We start from the raw sequence: 26,919 nt of genomic DNA, 5'->3' as shown, positions 1-26,919 counted from the left end.
CTTTCACAAGGGATTCCAATTCCTTATTAAACCATGGCTCCCTCACAAGACCCTTTCCTCCCTGTCTGATCTGCCCTAATGTAGCCTTGCTGTTTAATTCTAATTTTATTGCTCCTGTGAAAATTTCGGGACCTATTACAATGTTTAGGAGATTATATCAGTTGCTTCTGCTATCAGAGAATTGGCGATTCCTGAATGTTGACTCAGGCTAAGGAATGTTGAGAAAAATTGTGAGTTATATTAGGAAGTAGAGAGACTAGGGAGAATGATAATCATTTGAGCTAGTGCTGGGTTTGGAGGTGAACTGGATAGGAACAATAAACCAGTAATACAGGTCAATGCTTGGGGATATCCTGAACTCAAGAATTCATTGTGTAGCTGGCAGTCAGTTTGGAACAACTTTATGAGATTATTAACCCCGATCTGGCGGTTATGCAAATCAATCCACAGCATTGAAACAACAGTGTCAGATGTACGAACGAGTTCGTTGCTCCAGTCAGGATGGGGAGTGAGAGGAAAGCGCGTCAGTGGTAGCAGTGTGTAAAAACCGGTGTGAGGGGAGACAGGCGGACCAGAGGCTTGCGGGCTTGGCACTGAGGAACCTCCCAGCGGAACGGCGGCTCACCACTTTGTGCGGCTCCGGCTGCCCATGGCTCAGCGCTGGGCGGCTGCTCTCCTGCTGTTTCTGACTGCTCATCAAGGTAAAAGGCGGCTTCTCACTGTTTAATTCACTTCGTGAAGAGCTCACCCTCACATTGTCTGTTAGGGAAAGGCCGGTTTTAACTGCGGAGCAATGGAAGAGAAAGAAAGCAGGGAGGTCTGGATGAATGAGCCTCCACATCCCGATTACATTGGACTGGAGGTTCGGTCTTTCAGACTGTCACCAGTTAACATGTGTCTTTGACATTTGACCAAACGTGTTGCAGCTGCATTTAGATTTAGGAAGATGTTGTACATTAGTTGCCATTAGTTGGAGAGTATCTAAAGTTTAAACCTAACGACCCTATTAATTCCTCTCTCTTTCATAATCCCGATCTCTTGAGCATTTTGATTGCTGCTCACATCCTCAGGTTCACTTTCCTGAGACTGCTGTATATCCCAGATGGAAGGACATTATTTTTTGTGTGTGAGACAGATGCACAGAGAAGGGACTAGGAGAGTGTGAATTTTTCTGTTATGTGCCTCTGCAGTCCCCGGGAGCAGGGAGAATCTCTTGTCTTGGAGTGAGAAAGTTACAGAAATAAGTGCATAGGATAGCCCGTGCAATTGGAGAGCGAAAAACAAAACCACCCAGGACAAAAACAACTTTAAACACAGATTGAACCGCCTGGAGAATGAAGACAGAAACCCAGGGAGGCTTCTAGCACTGATGGGGGCTCTCTGGCTGAAGTTTGCTGTCTTTTTCATATTTAAAGGGGTCAGTGATGAAGTTTTAGAAATGGTAAATTCCGGTGAATGAAACCGTACAGGTCCAGCTGGGATCCTGGGTTTCGCGAGTGAAGCTGCCGCCCTCAGCCCTGACACTGTGACCTGTTCTTACCTGGGGCACCAACACTGTCTTCTCCCACTTGGCTTTTACAAAGAACAGTCACGCCAGAGGGTTCCCTGGCGCCAGCCCAAGTCTGGTGAAAGTCAGAGGTGTTACTGAGGGCACGATGTTAATTTGGAATGAACAATTCACAATGTATTGTTCTCATTGATGCCTATGCCTTCTTCAACTCATCGTCATCTTACAGTTTCAGCTCATCCTGCTATTCATTCTCCCTCGTGTTTCTACTAAGCTCCACCTTACGTGCAACTATGCTACAGTTCAGAGTAATTTTTAAAGTTTTCCTTCTCGGGATCTGGGGGTCTGTGGCTGGGCCAATGTTTCGGGTCATCCCTGCGGAAGCTGGCGGGGAGCTGCAGTGCTGAGGGGCTGGAGGAACAGCCAAGACCCGCGTTAGCAAAGGCAGCGCCAGGGGTCTCTCCCAGCTGCGAGAACAGTGATATATTTCCAGGTTGGGATGGTATGGGAGGGAAACTTCCAGGGCAGTAGTGTTCCCAAGTCCTTGCCCGAGGGTCTGCCAGAGGTCTCGGGTTTGGAGGCTGCAGTCTAAGGAGTCTGGTTGAATACCTGCAGTGAATCCTGTAACTGGGACGCTTTCCCCACGGTGTGCGCTGGTTTGGCTGCTGTTTGTATTTAATGTTGTGACCTGGATTTCCTGATGGCCAGACAGTCATTATTCCAGAGTGGTCTGGAGTTGCACTTGGGAACCTTCCAGAATTCCCATTATAGCAGATTCCGAAGGAATTGTCCGGAAATGGAATTTTCTGTTGGGTAACTCCTCTACACCTGGACTCCTCCGAGCGTCTCAATTTAAATCGGAGACTTTGAAGGGTTCCAAGGAATTTAAGTAACATTAAGTAAAATAACTACTCAGGAAAGGTTAGACTATTATATATATATATTGTTGAACTCCTGAATAACATTTGACATACCCAGTTCCTTAGCTCTGATAGCCACTACTACACCTTCCCCCAGCCACAACCCGCCCCCCTCCCCCTCCCCCAACACACATTCCCACCCAAAGAACTCAAACCCTGGCCTTGTTCACCTCCCAAGCCCCCAGCTCCCTGCAGTGGCTGGAGCTGTCTCCCTCCCCCCTCCCATACCTCCAGATGCCGCTGGATTGGACACCCCCCAGCTTGTGTTAAACCTGAGTAGCAATGCCCCGTCTTGTCCCCCATGACCACCGCCAGACCCTGATCTCCCCACTACCCCCAGACTGAAGCCTGCCACCATCATTCCATGGTCTGATCCCACACTCAGTCCCTGACCCCCACACCCTACTCCCACTGCTGCTGCTGTGGGGCCCGAAACCTGTCAGCAGCCCTTGTCAAGACTTGACTCCAATTAACCCTCTCTCATCTGCCACTGCCTCTGGACCCATGCTCACCCTAGGGTCATCACCCACCCTCTTTATCCCACCCCCTCCCACAGACCTCCATCCCACCTCTAGACCTGATTTCTTTCATCTATCCTGACTGATTCTAAACAGTACATCACTCACCTGGTCCCCTGTCACCTTGAAACTTGGCACCATTCCCACTTGGTATCCTATTCACAATGCATCCTATCTGCTACAAAGCTGGCACCTTACCTGGCAACTTACACCCTACCCAATAAGTAACTGCTTACCTGGTACTACAGGTTTAGGGTAAAAGGGGAGAGATATAAAAGAGACCTAAGGGGCAACTTTTTCACGCAGAGGGTGGTACGTGTATGGAATGAGCTGCCAGAGGAAGTGGTGGAGGCTGGTACAATTGCAACATTTAAAAGGCATTTGGTTAGGTATATGAATAGGAAGGGTTTGGAGGGATATGGGCCATGTGCTGGCAGGTGGGACTAGATTGGGTTGGGATATCTGGTCAGCATGGGCAGGTTGGACTGAGAGGTCTGTTTCTGTGCTGTACATCTCTACGACTCTATGACTCTACCCTTCCAGTACTCCAACTTACTTTATATATTTACCTTTCAACAGCAGATGTCAAAAGTGGCTGGCAGGACCTTTAAATGTCCGAATAGAGAAGCTAACTGCTATGAGAAGAGAGGATGGTTTACCTTGCACTGACAATTCTTCATGCCAAATTAGCCATATGGGCGGCACAGTGGCACAGTGGTTAGCACTGCTGCCTCGCAGCCCCAGAGACCTGGGTTCAATTCCCGCCTCAGGCGACTCTCTGTGTGGAGTTTGCACATTCTCCCCGTGTCTGCATGGGTTTCCTCCGGGTGCTCCAGTTTCCTCCCACAGTCCAAAGATGTGCAGGTCAGGTGAATTGGCCATGCTAAATTGCCCGTAGTGTTAGGTAAGGGGTAAATGTATGGGTACGGGTGGGTTGTGCTTCGGCGGTTGGTGTGGACTTGTTGGGCCGAAGGGCTTGTTTCCACACTGTAAGTAATCTAATTGAATTGAAACCATCAGAATTGAAGTATGACACCACATTTCTAAGATACTCCTGAGTGGAATCTCTTCTGAGGAATTCAAAGCTCACTTCTTTCTTTCAGTGTGAGATTATCACTCCTTGGAAAGTCCAGCCCATCACTTTATAATCTTTCAGTATTTGCTGCTGACTAGGTTTATCAGGAATGTTAACCAAGCTATAGGCAGTGTCTATGGGCAAGTTAGAAATAGGGTTCATGTTTCAGTTTGATGGAACTCTTTTTTTCTTCTACTGATCCGTCTTTGTGTTTAGTATTTTCTATTAATATTTCAAATTTCCAGCAACTACAGTGGCTTGATTTTGTTTTGTATAGAGTTTGTTGAGTGTTGGTTGCAGTGAATGAAGATATTATCCCTCCTGAATCAGTCCAGCTCAGGTTGATGAATGAAAGTCTAGTCTCTTGTTGCTGCCAGTCAGCATTCAAATTAAATTATTTTGGATAAAAGCATCACTTCCCAGAGGTGTCAAAAATTTAGCAATAATTTGGCAAATTTATTAGAAAAGGTCTAAGGATGGCCTGACTTGGAAATGTTCTTTGAAGCTTGGAATGCATTTTTATTATTAGGAATGAGGAGCAAAGAATTGATTCTGAATTTGCAAATTCTTATTGGAGCTCATCTGGGAGCAACTGTAATTGAAAGTCTGACAAATAGAAATGCATTCAATTCAGTGGAGTAAATGAAGTTAAGGCGAGTGAATGCATGGGTGTGGTATTATAATCATTCAATGGTTACAGCACAGATGGAGACCATTTGGCCCATTGTGTTCCATTGCTGGTCCTCAAAAGGAATAATTCACCTTGTGCCACAGTCCTGCTTTCTCCCTGTAATGCTTCACATTCCTTTTTTCACAGATAAAGTCTTCCCTTTTGAAAGCCTCAGTTGACCTCACCTCCACCATCCATTCCAGATGCTAACCACTCGCTGTTGGTGACAAAGTCTTTTCTTCGTTGCTTCTTTTTCCAATTACACTAAATCCTCACTTAAAATTGTGGTTGTGTTTTAGAATTTTGTACCTTCCCATAACAGTATTAATATAACATTTCAGAATATAACTTTATATAACGATATTAACACTGAAATCATCTCTATGGCCTTCCATATCACAGAGAATGAAATTACCCTTAGCATGTTGTGATATTTCACACTGAAACATTCATATATTAGCGAATAAAATAACTTCTAAATTGATTTTTTTTTAATGCAACAAGAACTTATGACCTCCACTGAGTTGGAGAGGGGAAACCCGGTTATGACTGACCCTGCTGGCAAGGGGGAGAGAGAGGATTCCCCGCCTAGAGAAGAGGAACAGATCCACCATGTTTGAGAAGATCCCGCACATGGTGACAGCCAGGAAGAAAGAAACAATGTGATCTCTTACTGCTGGCTGACAAAATGATGCTGTCAGGCAGGTGATGTGGAGCCTGGACTGCACTCATGGTCGAGAGGGCACAAGTCAGAAGCTGAGGTACAGGAGGAGGCCACAAAGGGCTGGGCATCAGCAAACGTGCCAAGTTAGTGGGTTATGGAGCAGGACCAACTGTTCCAAGATGGCTCCAATTACACAGGAAACAATGTTAATATGAATTCCACAATGCTCAATGGAATTCCAGACTCCATGAACTTACTAATGCTCAAACAAAGCAAAGTTAACTGCGGATCTTTAAGTGTTGACATAATTTAACTTAATTCTGTGCCATTTGGTACTTGACCCTTATAATTATGGAATCAGCTTCTCCTTCTCCGTTCTGTCCAAGCTCCTCCTGAGTTTGAACACTTCTGTTAATTGGGATCATCACCCTGTTCCAACACCAATCCCCTTTTACCCCCCTGCAATCATCACTGCCTCCACTTGGGATCCTCAGGGAACATTTGCTATCTGGTTTCAGAATTAGTTGGCTGACTGAAGGCAGAGAGTGGTTGTAGATGGAAAGTATTCTGCCTGGAGGTCAGTGTTGAATGGGGTCCCACAGGGCTCTGTTCTCGGGCCTCTGCTCTTTGTAGTTTTTATAAGTGACTTGGATGAGCAGGTTGAGGGGTGGGTTAGTAAATTTGCAGATGACACAAAGCTTGGAGGTGCTATTAATAGTATCGAGGGCTACTGCGGGCTGCAACATGAAATAGATAGGATGCAGAGCTGGGCTGAGAAATGGCAGATGGAGTTCAACCTGGATAAATGCGAAGTGATGCATTTTGGAAGGTCGAACTCAAACGCTGAATATAGGATTAAAGACAGGATTCTTGGCAGTGTGGAGGAACAGAGGGATCTGAATGTGCAAGTTCATTGATCCCTCAAAGTTGTCACCCAAGTAGATAGGGTTGTTAAGAAAGCATCTGGTGCTTTGGCTTTCATTAACAGGGGGATCGAGTTTAAGAGCCGTGAGGGTTTGCTGCAGCTCTACAAGTCCCTGGTGAGACCACACATGGAATATTGTATCCAGTTCTGGTCGCTCTACTATTGGAAAGATATAGTGACTTTGTAGAAGGTACAAAGAAGGGTTACCAGGATGCTGCCTGGACTGGAGGGCTTGCCTTATGAAAACAGATTGAATAAGCTCGGACTTTTCTCTCTGGAGAGAAGGAGGAAGAGAGGAGACCTGATGGAGGTGTACAAAATATTGAGTGGAATAGACAGTGTCAATAGCCAGAGAACTTTCCCCAGGGCAGGATTTACTGGTACGAGGAGTCATAGTTTTAAGATATTAGGAGGAAGGTATAAAGGAGACATCAGAGGTAGGTTTTTTATGCAGAGAGTTGTGAATGCATGGAATGCGTTGCCAGCTGTGGTGGTGGAAGCAGAGTCATTAGGGACATTTAAGCGACTGCTGGACATGCACACGGATAGCAGTGAGTTGAGGGGTGCGTGGGTTAAGTTATATTTTACATTAGAATTAAACCTCGGCGCAACATTGTGGGCCAAAGGGCCTGTTCTGTGCTGTACTTTTCTAGGTTCTATATTCTATGTTCTATGTCTTCAATCTGAGCCTCGAACTAGAACAGTGTGTGCTGTCTCGATATTTCACTGAATAGGTGTTTGCGGAAGCTGCCCCTTATTGCAGACAGACCTGCGGCCTCAGAGCAGTCCAGGAACAGTGTTACCAGCAGCTGTTATCTGTAAAAACTATCGTCAGGTCAGGCTTTTTTAGATTGGATTAGATTCTCTACAGGGTGGAAACAGGCCCTTCAGCCCAACAAGTCCACACCAACCCTCCAAAGAGTAACCCACCCTCTGACTGATGTACCTAACACTACGGGCAATTTAGCATGGCCAATTCTCCTGAGCTGCACATCTTTGGACTGTGGGAGGAAACCAGAGCAAACCCATGCAGACACGGGGAGAATGTGCAAACTCCACACAGATAGTTACCTTGAGGGTGGAATCGAACCTGGGACCCTGGTGCTGTGAGGCAGCAGTGTTAACCACTGAGACACCGTGCAAGGTTGTTTACAGGTTGGAGCTGGCAACATCTCGGTAACCCTGCAGCTTGTCATTCACTGCTATTTTAGGGAAATCCCTAAGACCCCGTTTGTGAAGGATGGGAAAGTCTTGTGTTCTTTCTTTCCAGAAGGCAGATGGAAGAGCAAGCGTACAGCTCTGCCAGGATAATAGTGCATGGTTGTACAAACATAAGATTGCAGCTGCTCCACCCAAATTCAGAGGAGCCACTGTAAGGAGGTTCGCTCCCTCATACATTTATGTACCAGAGCAATGTTCCTGCTGCCACACTGTTAGAGCCCTTCAGTACCATTTGGAGAATGGCCTCTTGCATCTTTCTTTCACGAGTTGACTATCATGAGGGCACAGCCCTTCCCACAAGTTATACAGTGGCTAAGAAGGACAAGTAGGAATGGATTAATAAAGCAATACTGTCCCTTTCTTGAGGGAAATCAAAAAATGCTGGAGATCGCAGCGGATCAGGCAGCTTTCATGGAGAGAAAACAAGCTAATGTTTCGAGTCTCGGTGACTCTTCATTAGAGTCCCCTTCTTACCTGGCTGCCTGACCGTGTGTCATCAGACTGTGTGTCCACTGAATTTTGCCTTACCCAGCACTCCCTCTGTTACTGACCATTAGTAAATTAAAATCCCTATTCCATTTTATTAGTCAAACCATTCAATATTCTATTGAAAAGTCAACTGATCACTCTTGTGTATTCCCTAATGTATTCCATGTGCTTTTGCCTGTCCTAGTCCCTGTGCACATTGCTAGCTCAGTGACTGTAGCATAGCTGGTGGAAGGTGGATGACTTTTGGAAAGAGAGTTGGGTGATAGTTATGGGGAATAATCTCAAGAAACTCTGGCCCTGGAAGGCTTGGCTTCAGAGTGAATCACTAGCAGAGTGACAATGATGGGAGGACAAATGTTGCCATCTTGAGAGAGGGCAATGTGTTTTTATTGAGTTAACACCTCCACAATCCTCTGTTGGGAAGTACGGGCTCCAGGTTCAGTAGAATGCCTTATGGAAGGTTGATGCCAGACTCTAACATACCCCGTTGACAGTAACAGTAAACATTCTGTCAGCCTTGTCAATGCACTCAGCATTCCCATGTTCACACTGTTCTGTACATTACTGTCAGCGATATCTTCACTTGGGTTCTCAGCAGTAGAAGCCGTGTGCAAACTTGCCCATCAGTAAACTACTCATTCCCCCAATTTGGCTCAATGCCACTCATTCTCATGTGTCTTCTCATGTCAATTCCACCTCATATCTACCCTTCAAAGTACACATGGTGCCGGTGGCTATGAGATGGTGTTTCTTCATCATCAGTTTTTCTTCCTCTTTCACATCTTGATCCTGCATCAGTTTCCAGTCCAGTGCCTATTCTTAACTATCAGAAAGGAGAAAGAAACAGTGAGGGGAGAGTGGGGTGTGAGCCAGACACTGAATATCAGAAGGAATTGTGGGTTGAGGGGAAAGCAGAATGTGGGAAGGAGAATTAGATATCTGGATATCATCATCTTTAATTCCTTCAGTCCCACCACTAGCCGCAGATTCAATTGTGGCCACTCTGAAAGCCTTCTCCTTCATTGGGGTGAGAACCTGGAGCCATGCCTGTTCTTACCATCTCCATTTGGTTATGTGTCACCATGTTCTTTGTGAGAGAGGAAGGGATGTGTGTCAATGAACATGGTGCAGTCTGAATGCTGTTGCTGTTATAGTTGAATGCTAGTGCAAAAAAACCATGAGTTGTAGGCATGAGACTTACAACTGTGCTAAATCTGAGAGGGTGAGATGAGAGTATGGATCATGAGGTGTGCTTGGTCGGGATTGTTGTTTGGTAAGTGAAGGGAAGGTGGTATACTCATGTGAGACTCGTGCTTCAGTCATAAGGATATTGCTTGAAGACTCATTGACTACTTCTGTGAAGTCAGTGAGGAACAAACGCACCTTGATGTACAAATCCATAGATTTCTAAAGATATCAGCACAGATAGATAAGGTGGTGAAAAAGGCATATGGGATGCTTGCTTTCATTAGCCAGGGCATAGAATAAAGGAGCAAGGAAGTCTTGTGACTACTTCATAAAACATTGGTTAGGCCTCAGATGGAATGCTGTGCAGTTCTGATCGCCATACCATCGGAAAAATATGATTGCACTGGAAAGCAGGAGAGGAGATTCACCAGGATGTTGCCTGGGGGTTGGAACATCTTAATGTGAGGAGATACTGGATAGGGTGGGCTTGTTTTCCTTGGAGCAGAAGAGGCAGATGGGGGATTTGATTGAGGTACACAAAATTATGAGAGGCATGGATAGATTAGATCGTAAGAATCATTTTCCCATCGCAGATGCATCCAAGACCAGAGGGCATAAGTTTAAGGTGAGGAGCAAGTGGTTGAGAGGAGATCTGAGAAAAATGTTTTCACAGGAGGGTGGTAGAATTAATGGAAAGTGTTGCCCGAAAGGGTGACAGACTGGTATTCTTGTGACATTTAAGAAGCATTTGAATGAGTACTTAAAAATGCTGGGGCACTGTAGGCTATGGACCAAGTGCAGGTAAATAGGATTAATGTTATTTGGGGTTTGTTGGTTGGCATAGATATGGTCGGTCAAAGGGCCTGTTTCTACGCTCATAGTTCTTTGCTAACTTGCACTGAGGTGAGCCTTTCATAAGTTTGTGTCTTTGGAGTGCAGCCACTCAACAGCATGCATAGCTTTGACTGCAGATTGAAATTATTTAAAATAAACAGCATGAAGTTCACATTTTGCCTGCATTGGAGTGCTGGGTGCTGGCATATTGCGAGTTGCCCTTCCTTTGAGTGCCTGCATGATGTATCAAAGTAATTCAATCAGCATCAGGAGATCTGAGGTGTTGCATTTCATTTCTTGAAGTTACAGTCTCATCAAAGCTGTTGGACTATTTGGAAAGGTTTCTTGATTCAGTGTGAATAAGACTAAACTGATTGATGGCTCCCAATGTGTTTCAAGGGAATTAGTGAATGTAAGCTGATGATGCAAAATGGATCCATATACAATATACTGTTAATCGAGACTAAATAAACCCTCCTTTAATGTGCTGAGGCAGTTCACATTCTTAGGGATCGGTTAAAGTGTGTCTGCTTTAATGCAAGGAGTGTCCAAAATAAGAGTGACAAACATAGAGCATGGATCAGTACTTGGGGCTATGATGTTGTGGCCATAATGGAGACATGGGTTTCACAGGGGCAGGAATGATTGCTTAATGTTTCAGGGTTTAGAGCATTTAAAAAGAACAGGGAGGGTGGAAAAAGAGGAGGGGGTGTAGCATTGCTAATCAGAGAGTGCATCACAGCTACAGAAACGAAAGATGTTAAGGCAGGTTTGTCCACTGTGTCAATATGGGTGGTAGTTAGGAACAGCAAGGGAACAGCCACCGCATTGGGGGTTTTCCACAGACCACCTAATAGCAGTAGAGAGATTGAAGAACTCATAGGCGTGCAGATTCTGGAAATATGCAGAAGTAGCAGGGTTGTTGTTATGGGTGATTTCAACTTTCCCAATATCGACTGGAACCTCGTAAGTGCAAATGGTTTGGATAGAGCCGTTTTGTAAGATGTGTTCAGGAGGATTTCCTTACTCAGTATGTAGACAGACCGATGAGGGGAGGGGCCATTTTGGATTTGGTGCTCGGCAACGAGCCAGGACAGGTGTCAGATCTCGCAGTGGGAGAGCACTTTGGTGAAAGTGATCACAACTGCCTCACATTTAGCACAGCCTTGGAGAGTGAAAGGAGCAGTTACCGAGGGAATATATTTAATTGGGGAATAGGAAATTATGATGCTATCAGACAGGAGTTTTGAAGTACAGACTAGGTAAAAACAATGACTGCAGATACTGAGAACCAGATTCTGGAGTTGAATGGTGCTGGAAAAGCACAGCAGTTCAGGCAGCATCCGATTCCTGACGAAGGGCTTTTGCCTGAAATGTCAATTTTCCTGCTCCTCGGATGCTGCTTGAACTGCTGTGCATTTCCAGCACCACTCTATTCCAAGTACAGGCTGGGAGCAATTGTTCCACAGAAAGGGCACAGCAGACATGTGTAGACTATTTAAGGAGCAGTTGTTGCGAGTGATGCACAAATTTGTTCATTTGAGAAGGGGTAAGTTAAGGAACCTTGGATGACAAGAACAGAGGAACTTCCTGTCAAAAGGAAAAAGGCAGTTTATGTAAGGTGGAGGAAGCAAGGATCTAGCACAACTTTAGAGGATTACACGCTTGTTAGAAATGTGCTCAGAAATGGACTGAGAAGAGCCAGGAGGGGGCACGAGAAAGGCTTGGCAAGAAGGATTAGGGAGAACCCAAAGGCATTTTACTCATACATGACAAATAAGGGAATGATTAGGGACAAGGTAGGGCTGATCACGGATAGTGGAGGGAATTTGTGCATGGAGTCTGAGCAGATAGGGGAAGCCCTAAATGAGTTTTTTGCTTCAATTTTCATCAAGGATAGGGAACTTGTTGTAAATGAAAACTTTGAGGAGCTGGGATACAGTTCTGACTGGATCAAGATTGATGAAGTTGATGTGCTGGAAATTTTGGAAAACATTAAGATTGATAAGTCCCTAGGGCCAGACCAGATTTATCCTAGGCTGCTCCGGGAAGCGAGAAAGGAGGTTGCTAAGTCGCTGGCGAGGATATTTGCCTCCTCACTCTCCACGGGAGTCGTACCGGAGGATTGGAAGGTGGTGGATGTTGTGCCACTTTTCAAGAAAGGTAATAGGGAAATCCCTGGCAATTACAGACCAGTCAGTCTTACGTCTATGGTCAGCAAAGTTTTGGAAAGAATTCTGAGGGATAGGATTTATGACTATTTGGCAAAGCATAGTATGATTATAAGCAGTCAGCATGACTTTGTGAGGGTCTGGTCACACCTCACAAACCTTATTAAGTTCTTTGAGGAGATGACGAGACAGGTCGACGAAAGTCGAACAGTGGATGTGGTGTATATGGACTTCAGCAAGGCATTGATAAGGTTCTCCATGGTAGGCTCATTCTTAAAGTCATAAAGTATGGGATACAGGGAGATTTGGCTATCTGAATTCAGAATTGGCTGGCTGACATAAGGCAGAGAGTGGTTGTAGATGGAAAGTATTCTGCCTGGAGGTCAGTGTTGAGTGGTGTCCTGCAGGACTCTGTTCTTGGGCTTCTGCTCTTTGTCGTTTTTATAAATGACTTGGATGAGGAGGTTGAGGGATGGATTAGTAAATCTGCAGATGACACAAAGCTTGGAGGTGTTGTCGATAGTATAGAGGGTTATTGCAGGCTGCAACGCAACATAAACAGGTGCAGAGCGGGGCTGAGAAATGGCAGATGGAGTCCAACCTGGATAAATGTGATGTGATGCATTTTGAAAGGTCGAACTCAAATGCTGAATTTAGGATTAAAGACAGGATTCTTGGCAGTGTGGAGGAACAGAGGTATCTGGGTATGCGAGTTCATAGATCCCTCAAAGTTGTCACCCAAGTGGATCGGGTTGTCAAGAAAGCATATGGTGTTTTGGCTTTCATCAACGGGGGATCGAGTTTAACAGCTGTGAGGTTTTGCTGCAGATCTACAAGTCCCTGGCAGGACCACACTTGGAATATTATGTCCGGTCTGGTTGCCCTACTATAGGAAAGATACAGAGGATGCTCAGAAAGTTTACCAGGATGCTGCATGGACTGGAGGGCTTGCCTTATGAAGAAAGGTTGAATAAGCTCGGACTTTTCTCTCTGGAGAGAAGGAGGAAGAGAGGAGACCTGTTCGAGGTATACAAGATAATTAGTGGAATAGATAGAGTCAGTAGCCAGAGACTTTTCCCCAGGGCAGGATTGACTGGTACGAGGAGTCATAGTTTGAAGATATTAGGAGGAAGGTATAAAGGAGACGTCAGAGGTAGGTTCTTTACACAGAGATTTGTGAATGCATGGAATGCGTTGCCAGCTGTGGTGCTGGAAGCAGAGTCATTGGGGACATTAAAGCCACTGCTGGACATGCGCATGGACAGCAGTGAGTTGAGGGGTGCATAGGTTAAGTTACTATATTTTACATTAGGATTAAACCTCGGCACAACATCGTGGGCCAAAAGGCCTGTTCTGTGCTGTACTTTTCTATGTTCAATGTTCTATTTATCTTGTGCATCCCCGACAAGGAGTTGATTTCTCTTCCCAAGTTATTGTTGAGAAGTAGGAGGGAAACTGACTTCTTTAGTTGTGATTGTCTATCTGGTTTAGTTGTACCCTCAAGGCTATTAAAAAGGAAGATCCAGATTTTGACTCAATGAAGTGATATAGTTCCATCTCAAAATGGTGTACAATTGGTGGAAATGTCTAGTTTGAACTCCGAGGTTTGGAATGTTATGTGAGCCTGCACCTGAAATGCCAGAGACATGGTACATTGGGAAAACTGAGCAAAGGTTACGACAGCGGATAAATAGGCACCACACAACAATCAACAGACAGGAGGGTTCCCTCCCAGTCGGAACACATTCAGCCTCGGACCTTCGGGTGACCATCCTCCAAGGTGGACTTCGGGACAGACAGCAGAGGAAAGTGGCCGAGCAGGGGCTGATAGCTAAGTTCGGTACCCATAGGGAGGGTCTCAACCGGGACCTTGGGTTCATGTCACATTACAGGTGATCACCATTGCACCACACACACACTCTCACATACAACGGACACAGGTACACACAGACGCGCACACAGACACCCACACACACCCTTATAGACACACACTCCCACACTCACACATGCACCCCTCACAGACTTAAAACACTCTGCACCCACTACACACACATACACACACACACGCACACACTTTCTCACACTCACAACCCCCACCCCAGACAGACACACACACATAGACAGACGAAGACCCACATGCACACGTATATTTTGTGTGGTGAATTTGTACTTGCAGAGTTACATTGCTCTTTGCTCAAAAACTGCATACATTCATGTAGAACTCTGAGCTCAAAAACTGCATGAATTTATGTAAAACTCTGTTATCTCACTTTTTAGATTAGAATCAATCTAAACATCAGGTCATAGACAGAGAACACAGGGGGCTAACACCTCCAACATATTGTCTAGCTATCACCATTGTTAACAGCTAACCCGAGAATGCAACTTTTTAAAAAAAGTTTTGTGATTTACACATGAAAGAAGTGAAACTATCACTGTATTCTAACAAATGAAAGGCTTAACATACAATCAATTTTTCAAAGTATAACTTCAGTTACATCACACTGCAATTTTTGCTATAAATTCTGTGTTACGATCGAGCCCTCCACAATCACCTGATGAAGGAGCGTTGCTCCGAAAGCTAGTGTGCTTCCAATTAAACCTGTTGGACTATAACCTGGTGTTGTGTGATTTTTAACTTTGTACACCCCAGTCCAACATCGGCATCTCCAAATCATGAAATGTTTCTTGTTCATTCTCAGCATGTGGGCATCAGTAGGCTAAGTTAGCATTCATTGCCCGTCTCTCATTGTCCAGTGGGCAGTTAAGATTCAACAATGTTGCTGTGGGTCTGGCATCACTCATAGGCTAGATCAGGAAAGGAATGAGATTTAATTTTCTCAAGAACATTACTGAACTCAATGGTTTTTTACAACAATCGGCGATCGTTATATGATTGCCATTAGGTGAGCTTTTTATTCCAGATTTGTTTTTATTGCATTTTAATTTCACCATTTGCCATTGTGGGTTGTTTGTGATTTCTGATGTGCAGCAAAAAAAACTTTCTTGTTCAGAAAATAATTTCATGCCAACATTTTACAAACCATTTTTTAAAAAAAAAGGCAATCTGAATAAAGATCTTGAATCAAATAAAAATGATTTATTTATGTATTCTAACTAGGCTGTTGATTTCACTGCCCACCAACTTCATATTTTGGAGGTGAACCCAGGGGATGCATGGGAATGATGGGGGCATGCAATATTCAGTCTGTGATGGATCACAATTTGTTGGCTAATAACAGAATGGGGCTTGTAAAACACAGTAAGCACTAAAGGTTTTGCATGATTGTCATGTACACAACAACCTTAATGCTATGCTATGAGAAGTAAAATCATATTTACTAAGTTGTCTCATAGTCATAAAAACTGTAATGAAAATTCTTATAAACAAATGTTTGTGTTGTCTGTGGCTGTACTGGTAGCACCTTTGTTTCAGCAGGACAAGGTTCTGATGAAGGGCTTTTGCCCGAAATGTCGATTTCGCTGCTCGTTGGCTGCTGCCTGAACTGCTGTGCTCTTCCAGCATCACTGATCCAGAATCTGGTTTCCAGCATCTGCAGTCATTGTTTTTACCTCTTCTGGGTTTAAATCCTACTCCAAGATTTAGTTTTATTCACACATACAATGTGGGCATTGTTGGTTGGACCAACACTAATTGCCCATTCCTAGTGGCCCTTGAGAAGATGTAGTGAGCTTCCTTCTGAACCCTCACAGTACTGTTGGAAGGGAGGTCCAGACTTTTGACCCAGGTACAGTGAAGAAGGGCTCATGCCCGAAACATCGACTCTCCTGCTCCTTGAATGCTACCTGACCTGCTGCGCTTTTCCAGCAACACATTTTCAACAGTGAAGAAATGGCAATGTCAATCCAAGTCAGGATGATGATCTTGGAGGGGAACCTATGGGTTGTAATGTTCTCATGTACAGTATTTGCTAACCTTGTTCTTCCAGCTAATAGAAGTTGCAGGGTTGGAAGTTGCTGTTCAAAGAGTCTTGTGGTAAATTGTTTCAGTGGATCTTGTGGATAGTACACATTACTGCCATTGTGTAGTGGAGTGACTGAATATTTGTAGGCTGTTGATCAGATAACCTGCTTTGTCCTTGATGGTGCTAAATTACTTGAGAGTTATTGGAGCATGGGCCTGGTTTCATAGACATTATATGCAGATGGTGATGTTGATTAATTATCTTTGAGACCAAATATCTTTCATCTTAAAACTAAATATTAAAAAATTCTCAACTTTTTTCTGGGACTTTGGAATCTCACCGCCTTTCCACTTTTACCACAGAAGCTGATTTATTTTTAATACACAAAAGCTGTAGTTGTCTAAGACCTTGTGCCTTTTCCCATTGAAATAATCTGGGCTCAGTTAAATATTGAACAATCAAACTACTCAGTCTTGCTGTTGGGCAGACTTCAGGTAATTTAATACATTTCATTATACCTCTAAATGAAGGGTGCACTCCCAAAATGTAACAAATTTATCATCCTCATTATTGTAATGATGGTAGTCCTGGTACGTGACCTGTTTTTAAATTATTTATGTGACATTTGCAGTATGCATTTGTTGGTTTTGCTGCCAATGATTTCTTTAGTTTGGAGTGGTGCTGGTGGTAAAGTCACCATACAAAGTGATGGATAGCCCTTTTGAGAGTTGATCTCAAGATTATGGTGTCAAAGAAAGTTCACAAAGTATTGTTGAGGTTAACGATACTCAATATTCAGACCATTCTGCATTTTAAGCAAGCTTAGTTGCTTATGCTTAACAACAAATGTCACAGAATTGTACCATCTGACAGAGCACATATTTCAGACTACATTTGGATAAAGGACAGTTCTTTAAAAAGAATGAAAAGCTGTCACAGTGTGAAGATTTCATGTTGCTGTATTCTTCTAGCTTCAACCAAGTGATACTTTTACATCAGACAATGTGTAGCACACACCTGTACGAAGCAATTGCCAAACTTTTATATTTACAGGGGACAATGTCTTCATCCTTTTTCCTGTGGAAAAGGTGCATTTGTTGGATAGAATTCAATGTTTCACTGGATGTTGCAGTTCTGTTGAGTGCAGACTTTGACACAATTGGATCTCTTCAGACCAATGCTCTGACCTGGGTATCAGCTTTGGTTCAGAAGTAGCTCTTTAGTTGCTGTCAGTAGGTTACACTTTCAAGGTCACATCTGGGAATTGAGCGCAAGATGTAGGCAAAACTTATTGGCAAAACTGAACAAAGGTTACCATTTTGGTGGTCTTTTGAATGAGACATTAAACTGAGAACTGTCTTTTTTCTGTATAAAAGGGCACATTGGATTATTTGAAGTTAAGCGGGGGTGGGGTGGGGGGGGTGGGGGGGGTGGTGGTAGTGCCTCATTCCCTTGAATAGATGATCTGTTCATTTATCTCATAATGTACAAATTCATTGACTTTCCTGCATTGCAGCAATGACTAGACTTCAAAGACATTTCATCAGGAAGCATGTGGATAAAAAAAACACAATATAAATGCAGGATTTTTTTTCGCATGAAAATGAATGCCTTAAATTTCCATGGATATTCTTCCAAGTGTTGGCTTTAACATTGAATAATGCTTGTCAGAAACCCTGAAGAATAATATGGGTTATGTTGTTTCTTCATTACTTCTCTGGAGTGTCCACTGATCTTCTACCAAAGCTATTTGGGAAAGTGGGCATACCTTGCCTAAATTCCAGTAGAAAAGGTTCCTGTTTTTCAAGTGGTTAATCATAGAAATAGCATTTTTGATGTCAGTGGATTTTTCTCAGAAGGTCATCATGATGCCTTCATTGTGCCACAACCAACAAAGCCCTGAAACTGAAGAAGCACTAGGTGGATAATTTTAACAGAACCAGACCTGTCCTCTACATCCCCAGTTGCTGACCCAATTGAGGAATTGCCTGTTAATCAAAGGACCTGCTCAGCATGGATGGATCAGCATCTGTTTAGTGCATCTCTCTGCAACATCCAACTTAAAAAAAAGGTGCTATGTAGCTTAAGTGAGCTGTCAGATTGGATTCAAAAGTGCAGTGGTTGTGCATAATCCTTCAAATGATACTTTACATTGAGGTATGGCAGTTCACAACATAGATATGTACCGTGATTAATGGCCTCCTCATGAACTATGTGCAAAACGAAAATGTCATCTTCCTCCTCATACCAGAAACCTACTCCATTATTTAATTTGTTTCAGTGTTCGTTGATTGCGTATTTGTTCATATTTTTTGGCTATATTGTAATCTAGGTTACACTGAACATAGTTGATAAGATTTGAATAACATACAGTATTCTATAATTCACGCAGAAAAATTCGGACTCACAACACAAATGTAAACATATAATCTTTCCAAATAACTACTTCAAATTAGGATTAAATAGAGGGATTGTTCTGCAGACTTGCTGTCAAATCCTTCCATGGCAGCTGATGGAATTTGAATTCAGTAAAATAAAACAAAATCTGAAATTAAGAGTCTAATGATGACCATGAAACCATCCTCAATTTCCAAAAAATCTCATCTGGTTTACTAATGTCCTTTCGGGAAGGAAATCTGCCATCCTTACCTTGTTTCGTCTATATGTGACTCCAGATCCACAGCAGTGTGATTGACTTTTAACTGCTCTGTGGACAATTAGGGACGGGCAATAAATGATGGCTGAGCCAGTGATTCCCACACCATGTGAATGAACAAAAAAAAACTATCAAATGGTGACTTTCCAGAATTGCAGGAACTTGTTAAGTGACCTTAACTCTATCATCTTCCTCACTCATTCCATCTTCCTCAATAATGCACTTGCCAAACTGCTCTCTTGCTTCCAGGGCAATTTTTCAACCTGATGGTAGCTGAACCTTTCACCAATTTTGATTGTATCTAATAATAGTGACTGTTGTATTTGCTCCAGGTTTAGACAGGACTCATGATTTGGGGCATGCAAATCAGAGGTAGGTTTTACAGTTTGATTGAAGAGTAACCCATCAACTTTATTCCCACAACGCAAATTTCAGTCCTGATTTAAAATCAACCCTATCTTTTCACAGCAAACAGGATAGAATGTGGCTGAACTTGAGCTGTATGTACAAGTGCTGCAATTACAAATTTCTAAAAATGTCACTGGAAATGGCTTGGAGTTTGTTTTGTTTAAGATATTTGCAATGGGTTGTATATGATGTTAAAGGTCTAACAGAAAAGGAAACTGAATCACATACTGGAACAGCACAGAAGGGGGGCATTCCGCTCATTGTGCCTGCACTAACACACTGAATAAACAATTCAATTCATACCACACTCTAGGCCTCTGCCCATAATCATACATATTCTTCCTTTCAAATAAGAATCTAACTTCCTTTTGAATGCTTGAACTGAACCTGCCTTTCACTGCGCTCCTAGGTAGTGAATTCCAGACTTAGGAACTGGCTGTGTGAAGTTTTCCTTCACATCATTTTGCTTCTTTTACTAATTATTTTAAATTTGTGCCCTAGTTCTTGGTCCTTTCCTGAATGGGAATTGTTTCTCTGTAATTAATCTGGTCAGACCCTTCAGATCTTAAACCTCTCCAACAGATTTCCCATAGCCTTTTGTTCACAAGGTGAAGAAATCCTAATTTCACCAATCTATCTTCATAAATGAAAGCCTATCCTTGGGCCATTGTCATAATTCTTTTATGCACTGTCTGTAAATCTTTGAAATCCTTCCTAAAGGCCATGCCCAGAACTGGATATAGTACTCCAGCTGAGGCAAGTTCAACAAGTTCTCCTTGTTTGTACCACAGTTAATAAAGCCTAGTTACTCCATGCTTTATTAATTGTCATTTCTGCCACCTCTAATGACTTATGGACATGTACACGAGGTTCCTCTCCTCCTCCACCCCCTTTAGAGCAGTCTTCTTGTCCTTCCTACCAAAATGCATCAACTCACACCTCTTGCATTGAACCTTGTTTACTTCTGAGTAGCCTGTTCCACTAACTTGTCTTTATCCCTTGGAAGTTGGGTGGCATGGTGGCTCAGTGGCCTCACAGCACCAGGGACTTAGGTTCGATTCCATGCTTAGCGACTGTCTGTATAGGGTTTGCACATTCTCCCCGTGTCTGCATCGGTTTCCTCTTGATGGTCCTGTTTCTTTCCACAGTCCAACGATGTGCAGGTTAGGTGGATTAGCCATGGGAAATGCAGGGTCGGTCTGGGTTGGATGCTCTTTGGAGGGTAGTGTGGGCTTGATAGGCTGAATGGCCTACACCCATGCTGTAGAAATTCTATGATTCAAAACTTTTGCAGTACTCTTCTCACTGTTCACAATTCCTTACATTTTGTATCATCTACAAACGTTGGAGCTGTGCCCTGTACACCACAATCTAGGTCATGATCAATATTAGGAAAAATAGCAGGTGCAGAGTTCATACAAGTGCAGATATTGAGGCTTGGAATGTACAATCAATCGGGCTGCCCAGAGTTGATAAACACTGATCCACTCCAAAAACATCCGTGCACCATTACTCTTTGTTTCCCGTCACTCAACCAATTGCATATCCATGTGGCTATTGCTCTTTTTATTCTCACAAATCTGCAGTGCAGCACTTTTTTGAAAGTTGATGTACAACAAATAAAAGCGGTATCTTCATTAAACTTCATCATTACTCTTCAAAATATTCCAGCAAAATAGTTAAGCATAATTTTCGCTTAAGAAATCCATATTGGCTCTCTTTAATTAGTCCCCATTTGTCCATGTGCCTATTAATTTTATCCTGAATTACTGATTGTGTAAGTGGCTCTGCAGTTAAACTGAATGACACTGCCTCTGCATCTGAGGAAGACAGAAAAATTGTGACCAGTGTTTCTGCAATTTCCACTCTCACTTTTCTCAGTGTCCTTAAATGCATTATGTCTAGTTCAGGTACCTTGTCCACTTTAAATACAAGCAACCAATCTAATCCCTCTTTTTTCCAACTTTATCCCCTTCGAGTGTCTGAATGATTTTTTGTTATCCCAAGACCTAGGTGGCATCTTCATCTTTGGTACCGACAGTTGCAAAGTATTCACCTATTACCTCAGCTATATCCTCTGAATTCATTGCTTTAAATCTGTTTTTGGTCTGTAATCAGTCCTATTGCACCTTTTACCAACCTTTTACTACTAATCCTCAAGTGCATTATAATGTTTAATGAAACATTTTGTGACAAGATAGCCACCAGGAAGTGTAAGTTAAATATATGCCTAAATATCTGGTGAAATGCAACATCATTTATCTGTTGTGACCACTTGATGTTAGTTCTGAACTATACATTTCTGAGTAAATTAAGAAACTTCCTTGGAGATAGTACTTAAAATGAGACCTGGAGAAAAGTTGCCATGGAAATTGTTTACTTCAGAAATCTGTCTACGCGTATCTCTCTAATTATCTGTGATGTTAAAAAAAATCAGAAATAAAACATTTGTAGAATAGTAGGTGGCTGCTATATATAGCAACATTGTTTTTCTTTTCTTGTGCAGGTTTACCTTTCCCTTTGATTCAACCGAAGAATGACATACTGATTAAGAGAAAGGGTGATCGCATCGATCTTCAGTGTACAGACCACTCTAGCGTAAAATGGGTAACTCCGTCAAGTGCAAAAAGAAACATCAATCACAACAGGGTCAATATAATTTCAGCACAACCAAAGCATACGGGCCGATATATATGCCAAAATCCCGTCTCTTTTACAAACAGCTCCCTTTACATATTTGTGGAAGGTAACTAAGCCATTTTAATAACAATCTTTCATCAAGTGATTTTGAAATGGAACTACCTCCATACCTCAGATTTAATGAGTTCATTTTTATTTGCTGATGTGGAATAATCATGGTAATCTCAACAGAATGAAATGACTTTGATAGATCTCAAATTTCAAGGGCAGACAATTTGTATGATTATCTACTATCCAGGTGCTGATTGGCCAGGTAAATGGAATGTAAAACTGCAGGTAAATGAAATTTAAGAAGTTGCAGGGAGTTTAATGATGTTGTGATAACAAGGGCAAGGACATTCCAAAAAGATTTTAGAAAAGCTCAAAATTCATCTTAAGTCTTCAGCAGTTTTTGCTAATACTCATCTGGCAGATAATTAAGAAGTAATGAACTGAAATGAATCTGAAGCTAATTGAAAATGCAGACAGGAATCTAACACACGAGAGGCAGTAGCACCCCTAGTACCCTATTTGATAAGTGCCAAATGCTGCGTGGGATGATTACATGGAACATTGCATCATGCAGCTCTAGGACACCATCCCCATTAGTTTGCAGTGATGCTTCATTGTATTGACAGAGGAAGGCTTTTAGTGCCCAAACTAATTGTAACTGTACCTGGAAATTATGTTCTCATGAGCCTTATTTGCCACTTGTAAAAAAGAAAATTAGCCACACTGGCACTAATTACTGTTTGAATAGAAATCTCCAAGCTTTGAACTGCTGGAACGAGAGGATCATTGAAGGAATGCCATGCTGTAGGTGAGGTACAATGAGTTCACTCATTGGCTTTCAAAACAGCAGTTTTCAATCAGTTGACAAGCAGTAATATTAATTTACATTACAATAATCCATTTCACATACTTTTCTTTGGGTTTAAAGGAGTTATATTACCTTCATACATGTTTGGCCATGCATTCGTCAGCAGAAATCTGCAGTTCTGCTTGCTGTCTTCAAGATAAAGGCCAGCATTGGATGCCAAAAGTGGCTTGTGTTTATAATGGAGATGTAGTGTTGCACAAATTTTGCATGTTTCCCTTAAGTTCTAGTAATTTTTTGTTTGTATAACTATGCATGAGGTTTTGAAAATGCATGCAATTTTCTGATATGTGCATTTGACAGATAAAGTTGAATATGGGGTGCAAAGATTGAAAATGATATCCTGATCATTACTCTGTTGACATTGAAAGCATTTTGGACTGGATGTACATTGTATGAAAGGAAAGCAATTAGAAGATTTCCTGTGGTGCTGTGGTAGTGTCCCCACCCTAGATCAGAAGGTATAGATTCAAATTTCCTCTGCGCCAGAGGATGTGTATTAACAGCTTGGTTAATGTTCTCAGTGCACTCAGTAGGCTTAGTTTCTTTTCACTATATTTTTGCAGAATGTGGAGCTGGGGCCACTAATGTCTTTATTTGTTTCTTCTTAATATAAACATAAGGAAGTCTCCTTATGTTTGAGCATTGTAAAGACACAAGTTAAAGCCACTATTTTTTTTCAAGTCAACAGTATCTCACATTAACATATTATTGGCATTTATTTTAAGAATTTCCTTTTAGAAGTAAGTCCACAACTGTTATTATTTGTGCAAATTTCGCATTCAACTAAGGTGCATGCACACATGTAGAACTGGAAGGTAATACTCATGCTCTGCAATCTTCTAATGATCATTGAATTATAAGTAAAATAAAACAAATATTTTATTTGCAATTTTAAAATGGCACTACCACTTTCAGCAGTTTACCCTACACATAAATGATTAGGTCTAAGAAATTGGAGGTGTGATGTTGAGAGTTCCAAATAATATTAAATGGAGTAAAATAGTTAACAATGTGGAAGACTGCTGCAAAGTACAGAAGTAGGCTTGCACAGATCGACAAATGACAAATGTGATTTCATAATGCACACATACTTTAGCTAGGAAGGAGGAATAAAGAGGTCATTCGTTCCTTGGAAAATAAAAAACTAAATGGGCGAGGAGCAATGAGATCTAAAATAGATACAATTACTATCACATAAAATGTACAAATTAATACAACCATAAATGAATGCTCTTTTCAAAAGGAATAGAATTACAATTGTAAGGAGGCTTTGTTGTCTTAATATTACTTTAAATACACTTGCAATACTGTATGATACAAGATGATTAGAGGATCAGATAGGGTAGAAGTGAAATACTTTTTCCTAGAATGATGACATCAGCTTGTACGAGGGGGCATAACTACAAATTGAGGGGTGATAGATTTAAGACAGATGTCAGAGGCAGGTTCTTTACGCAGAGAGTGGTAAGGGCGTGGAATGCCCTACCTGCTAATGTAGTCAACCCAGCCACATTAGGGAGATTTAAACAATCCTGAGATAAACACATGGATGATTTTGGGATAGTGTAGGGGGACAAGCTGAGAATAGTTCACAGGTCGGCGCAACATCGAGGGCCGAAGGGCCTGTCCTGTGGTGCATTGTCTGTGTTTAATGTAATTCTGCTCTTCATATTACAAAAAGGATATCAAAGAAGAAAAGACTCACAAGGATGTTACCTGATTGAGAGGCTCAGATTGGACAGGATAAAATTCTTTTCTTTGCAACTGGAGATCTGAAAGATTTGTTTAAACCATGAATTACTTTAATAATAAGGTGGATGTTGTTTTATACCCTAGGGCTAACAATATCTAACCTTTTTTGAAAGCTACTGAAGATTTAACTGGCCAGCTGTCTCCATGAAATGTGCCTGCATGAATTGTGATTTGACCCCATTCCCAATCCTATGAAAATCGGAAGTGGTGTGTTTGGGGGTGGTGGGATACTTATGATTTCCAGACTGTCAGCCGTACCAAAGAGCTTCCTGTCGTGATGAAAATCCAGGCCAGTATCTGGACATTTAACAGGTCTTTTGATCATTGCCAACCCCTCATAATCTTTCCCTTTATGTCAAAGTAGTCTATTTCTTTCAGTCATCCATTTATATTACTAAATATGATACCATTTCAGCCATGCAAAGTAAATGTTGTAGTTTTATCTTGCTAGGCATAAAACACAGGTAAAAGCAAAAATACCATCAAGACATTGAACAAGAGCTGTTGCAGCCCTGTGCTGACCACAACAGGGCGCTGACCTTATCACAGATTAAAATCTATCACCATTTAGAAGCATCCAGAGGGAGCAGGAACCAAGAAGACAGACTTTAAGAAAATCATTATTAAAGCAGAAAATAATTATTCATTTAACAAATAATTCTTCAGGTTCCAGTCATTAGAACTCTGACAACTGAACTATACTCTGAAAAACAGTCGTGATCTGACCTATATTTGACTCCTGTCTGACATCGACAGAGTTGATACCTCCTTGTTCAACATCAATGGCAAGTAGCAACCTATTGCGTGCCACTCATACTGACTGTTGCAAGCTCAGTATTACATGGATTTAAAGCAAAGAGCATCAAATATAGCTGATTCACCCCAGGTGCAAGTGATCAGCCTTTGAGACAATGCTGAATTAGATATAGCAGAGCACTTTTAAGCAGATGACATATGAAATAAAGCTCCTGGCAACTAAAATCCTGTGATTAATATAACCTTCTGAACATTCTCACTTTACATGGTTATGAAACATTCCGAGTTCTGTACATGGGACCAATCTTAGTATCTCCTGTGCAAGTGATTAATAACATTTATCATTGCCAAAGTCATGAAGCCAAAATGTGATGATATTGTAGCTTTACGTGTTGTTGTGGTTCTGTTTGCCGAGCTGGGAGTTTGTGTTGCAAACATTTCGTCCCCTGTCTAGGGTGACATCCTCAGTGCTTGGGAGCCTCCTGTGAAGCACTTCAGTGATGTTTCCTCCGGCATTTATAGTGGCTTGTCTCTGCCGCTTCCGGTTGTCTTTACCTTGTAGCTTTACCTAGCTGAGTAATTGATAAAGTTGTTTTCCAAGTTTAACATCACCTATGTTTTCTTTAAGATCCTAAGAATTTGTTTGTAACTCCATCACTGAAGCAGAAGTTCATTGGCGGAATAGAAGGAGGTGAGGCTGTCATTCCTTGTCGAGTTACAACCCCTAAGATTGAAAACTTGAGACTGGCGAAAGTTACCGGAGCATCCATCCCCAAAGACCTGTCCTACACTGCCAACATTTACACTGGCATAAGCATCACTAACCTGAAGAGACATTATGAAGGGTATTATGTGTGCACCGCTGTAAGAAATGGAATCGTGAGAGAATCAGACAAATTTAAACTGCAGATAATACCAGGTAATTAAGATTTTAGAATCATGCAAATTACATTAATCACCAAGATACAATCTGAAGTAAAAATCTTTCATTGGAGTGAAGCTAATTTCAATGCCATGGGAATGGATCTGCCCCAAATAAAGTGGAATCAAACTTTGGCAAATTAAACAAGAAAGGATTAAAAGGTTAACTTTAGAGAAAAGATTATTCAGGTACAGTCCAGACATATTCCCATGAGAGAGACAGGTAGAGCTCCCTGGATGATAAAGGAGGGAGAAAATAACGTGAATCTAGACGGCAATGTATACAACAGATGTCAGATTGATATTGCACTACTTCCAGCCCTTATTGTAGTATGATGGGATGGCCTTAGTCAGTGGCCTTTCCCTATTTAGCTTTTGCAATGGCTGCCCTCAGCTTTTCTGTATTCCCGAGTGTGTAGTACTGGACCTGAGAGCTTGTTAGTCAATAATACTTGATATTCACCAGCTCTTTCCATTGGAAGATAAATATCACTGTTGTATGCCATAGTCAAGAGCAGAAATAGGAAACTGAAGTGACACTGAATCCTTATGTTATTTTATCTCGCTATTCACAGTTCCCTGTTGCAGTGTAGTTAATCTGTTGTTGTTATTTGGAGAAAATTGATATTTTTTATTGTTATTTCTTTGGCCATTAACATTCAGAGTTGGCTTTTATATTGCTAGTGAGATTGGAGATAATATCTGCAGCCTCAGCCTAGAGGTTAGATGATGACTTAGGCATGAAATGTATGCCCACAG

General features: G+C 42.0%; 1 protein-coding gene across 1 annotated transcript in view; it reads left to right on the top strand.

Annotated features, from left to right (window-relative positions):
- Positions 1 to 482: 482 nt before the first annotated feature.
- LOC132815303 (mast/stem cell growth factor receptor Kit-like) overlaps positions 483 to 26,919 on the top strand; it is a 93,951-nt gene continuing 67,514 nt past the window's right edge. Inside the window, exons 1-3 of the mRNA XM_060824152.1 lie at positions 483 to 701; positions 21,679 to 21,918; positions 25,868 to 26,158. Coding sequence (XP_060680135.1) covers positions 650 to 701; positions 21,679 to 21,918; positions 25,868 to 26,158 — 583 coding nt within the window. The 5' untranslated portion in view covers positions 483 to 649. The remainder of the gene's footprint in view (positions 702 to 21,678; positions 21,919 to 25,867; positions 26,159 to 26,919) is intronic.

Source organism: Hemiscyllium ocellatum, chromosome 1 (assembly GCF_020745735.1).
Source record: "Hemiscyllium ocellatum isolate sHemOce1 chromosome 1, sHemOce1.pat.X.cur, whole genome shotgun sequence".
Lineage (NCBI taxonomy): Eukaryota > Metazoa > Chordata > Chondrichthyes > Orectolobiformes > Hemiscylliidae > Hemiscyllium > Hemiscyllium ocellatum.
Note: the sequence above shows the minus strand (reverse complement) of the source record. Positions and strands in the feature narration are given on the sequence as shown.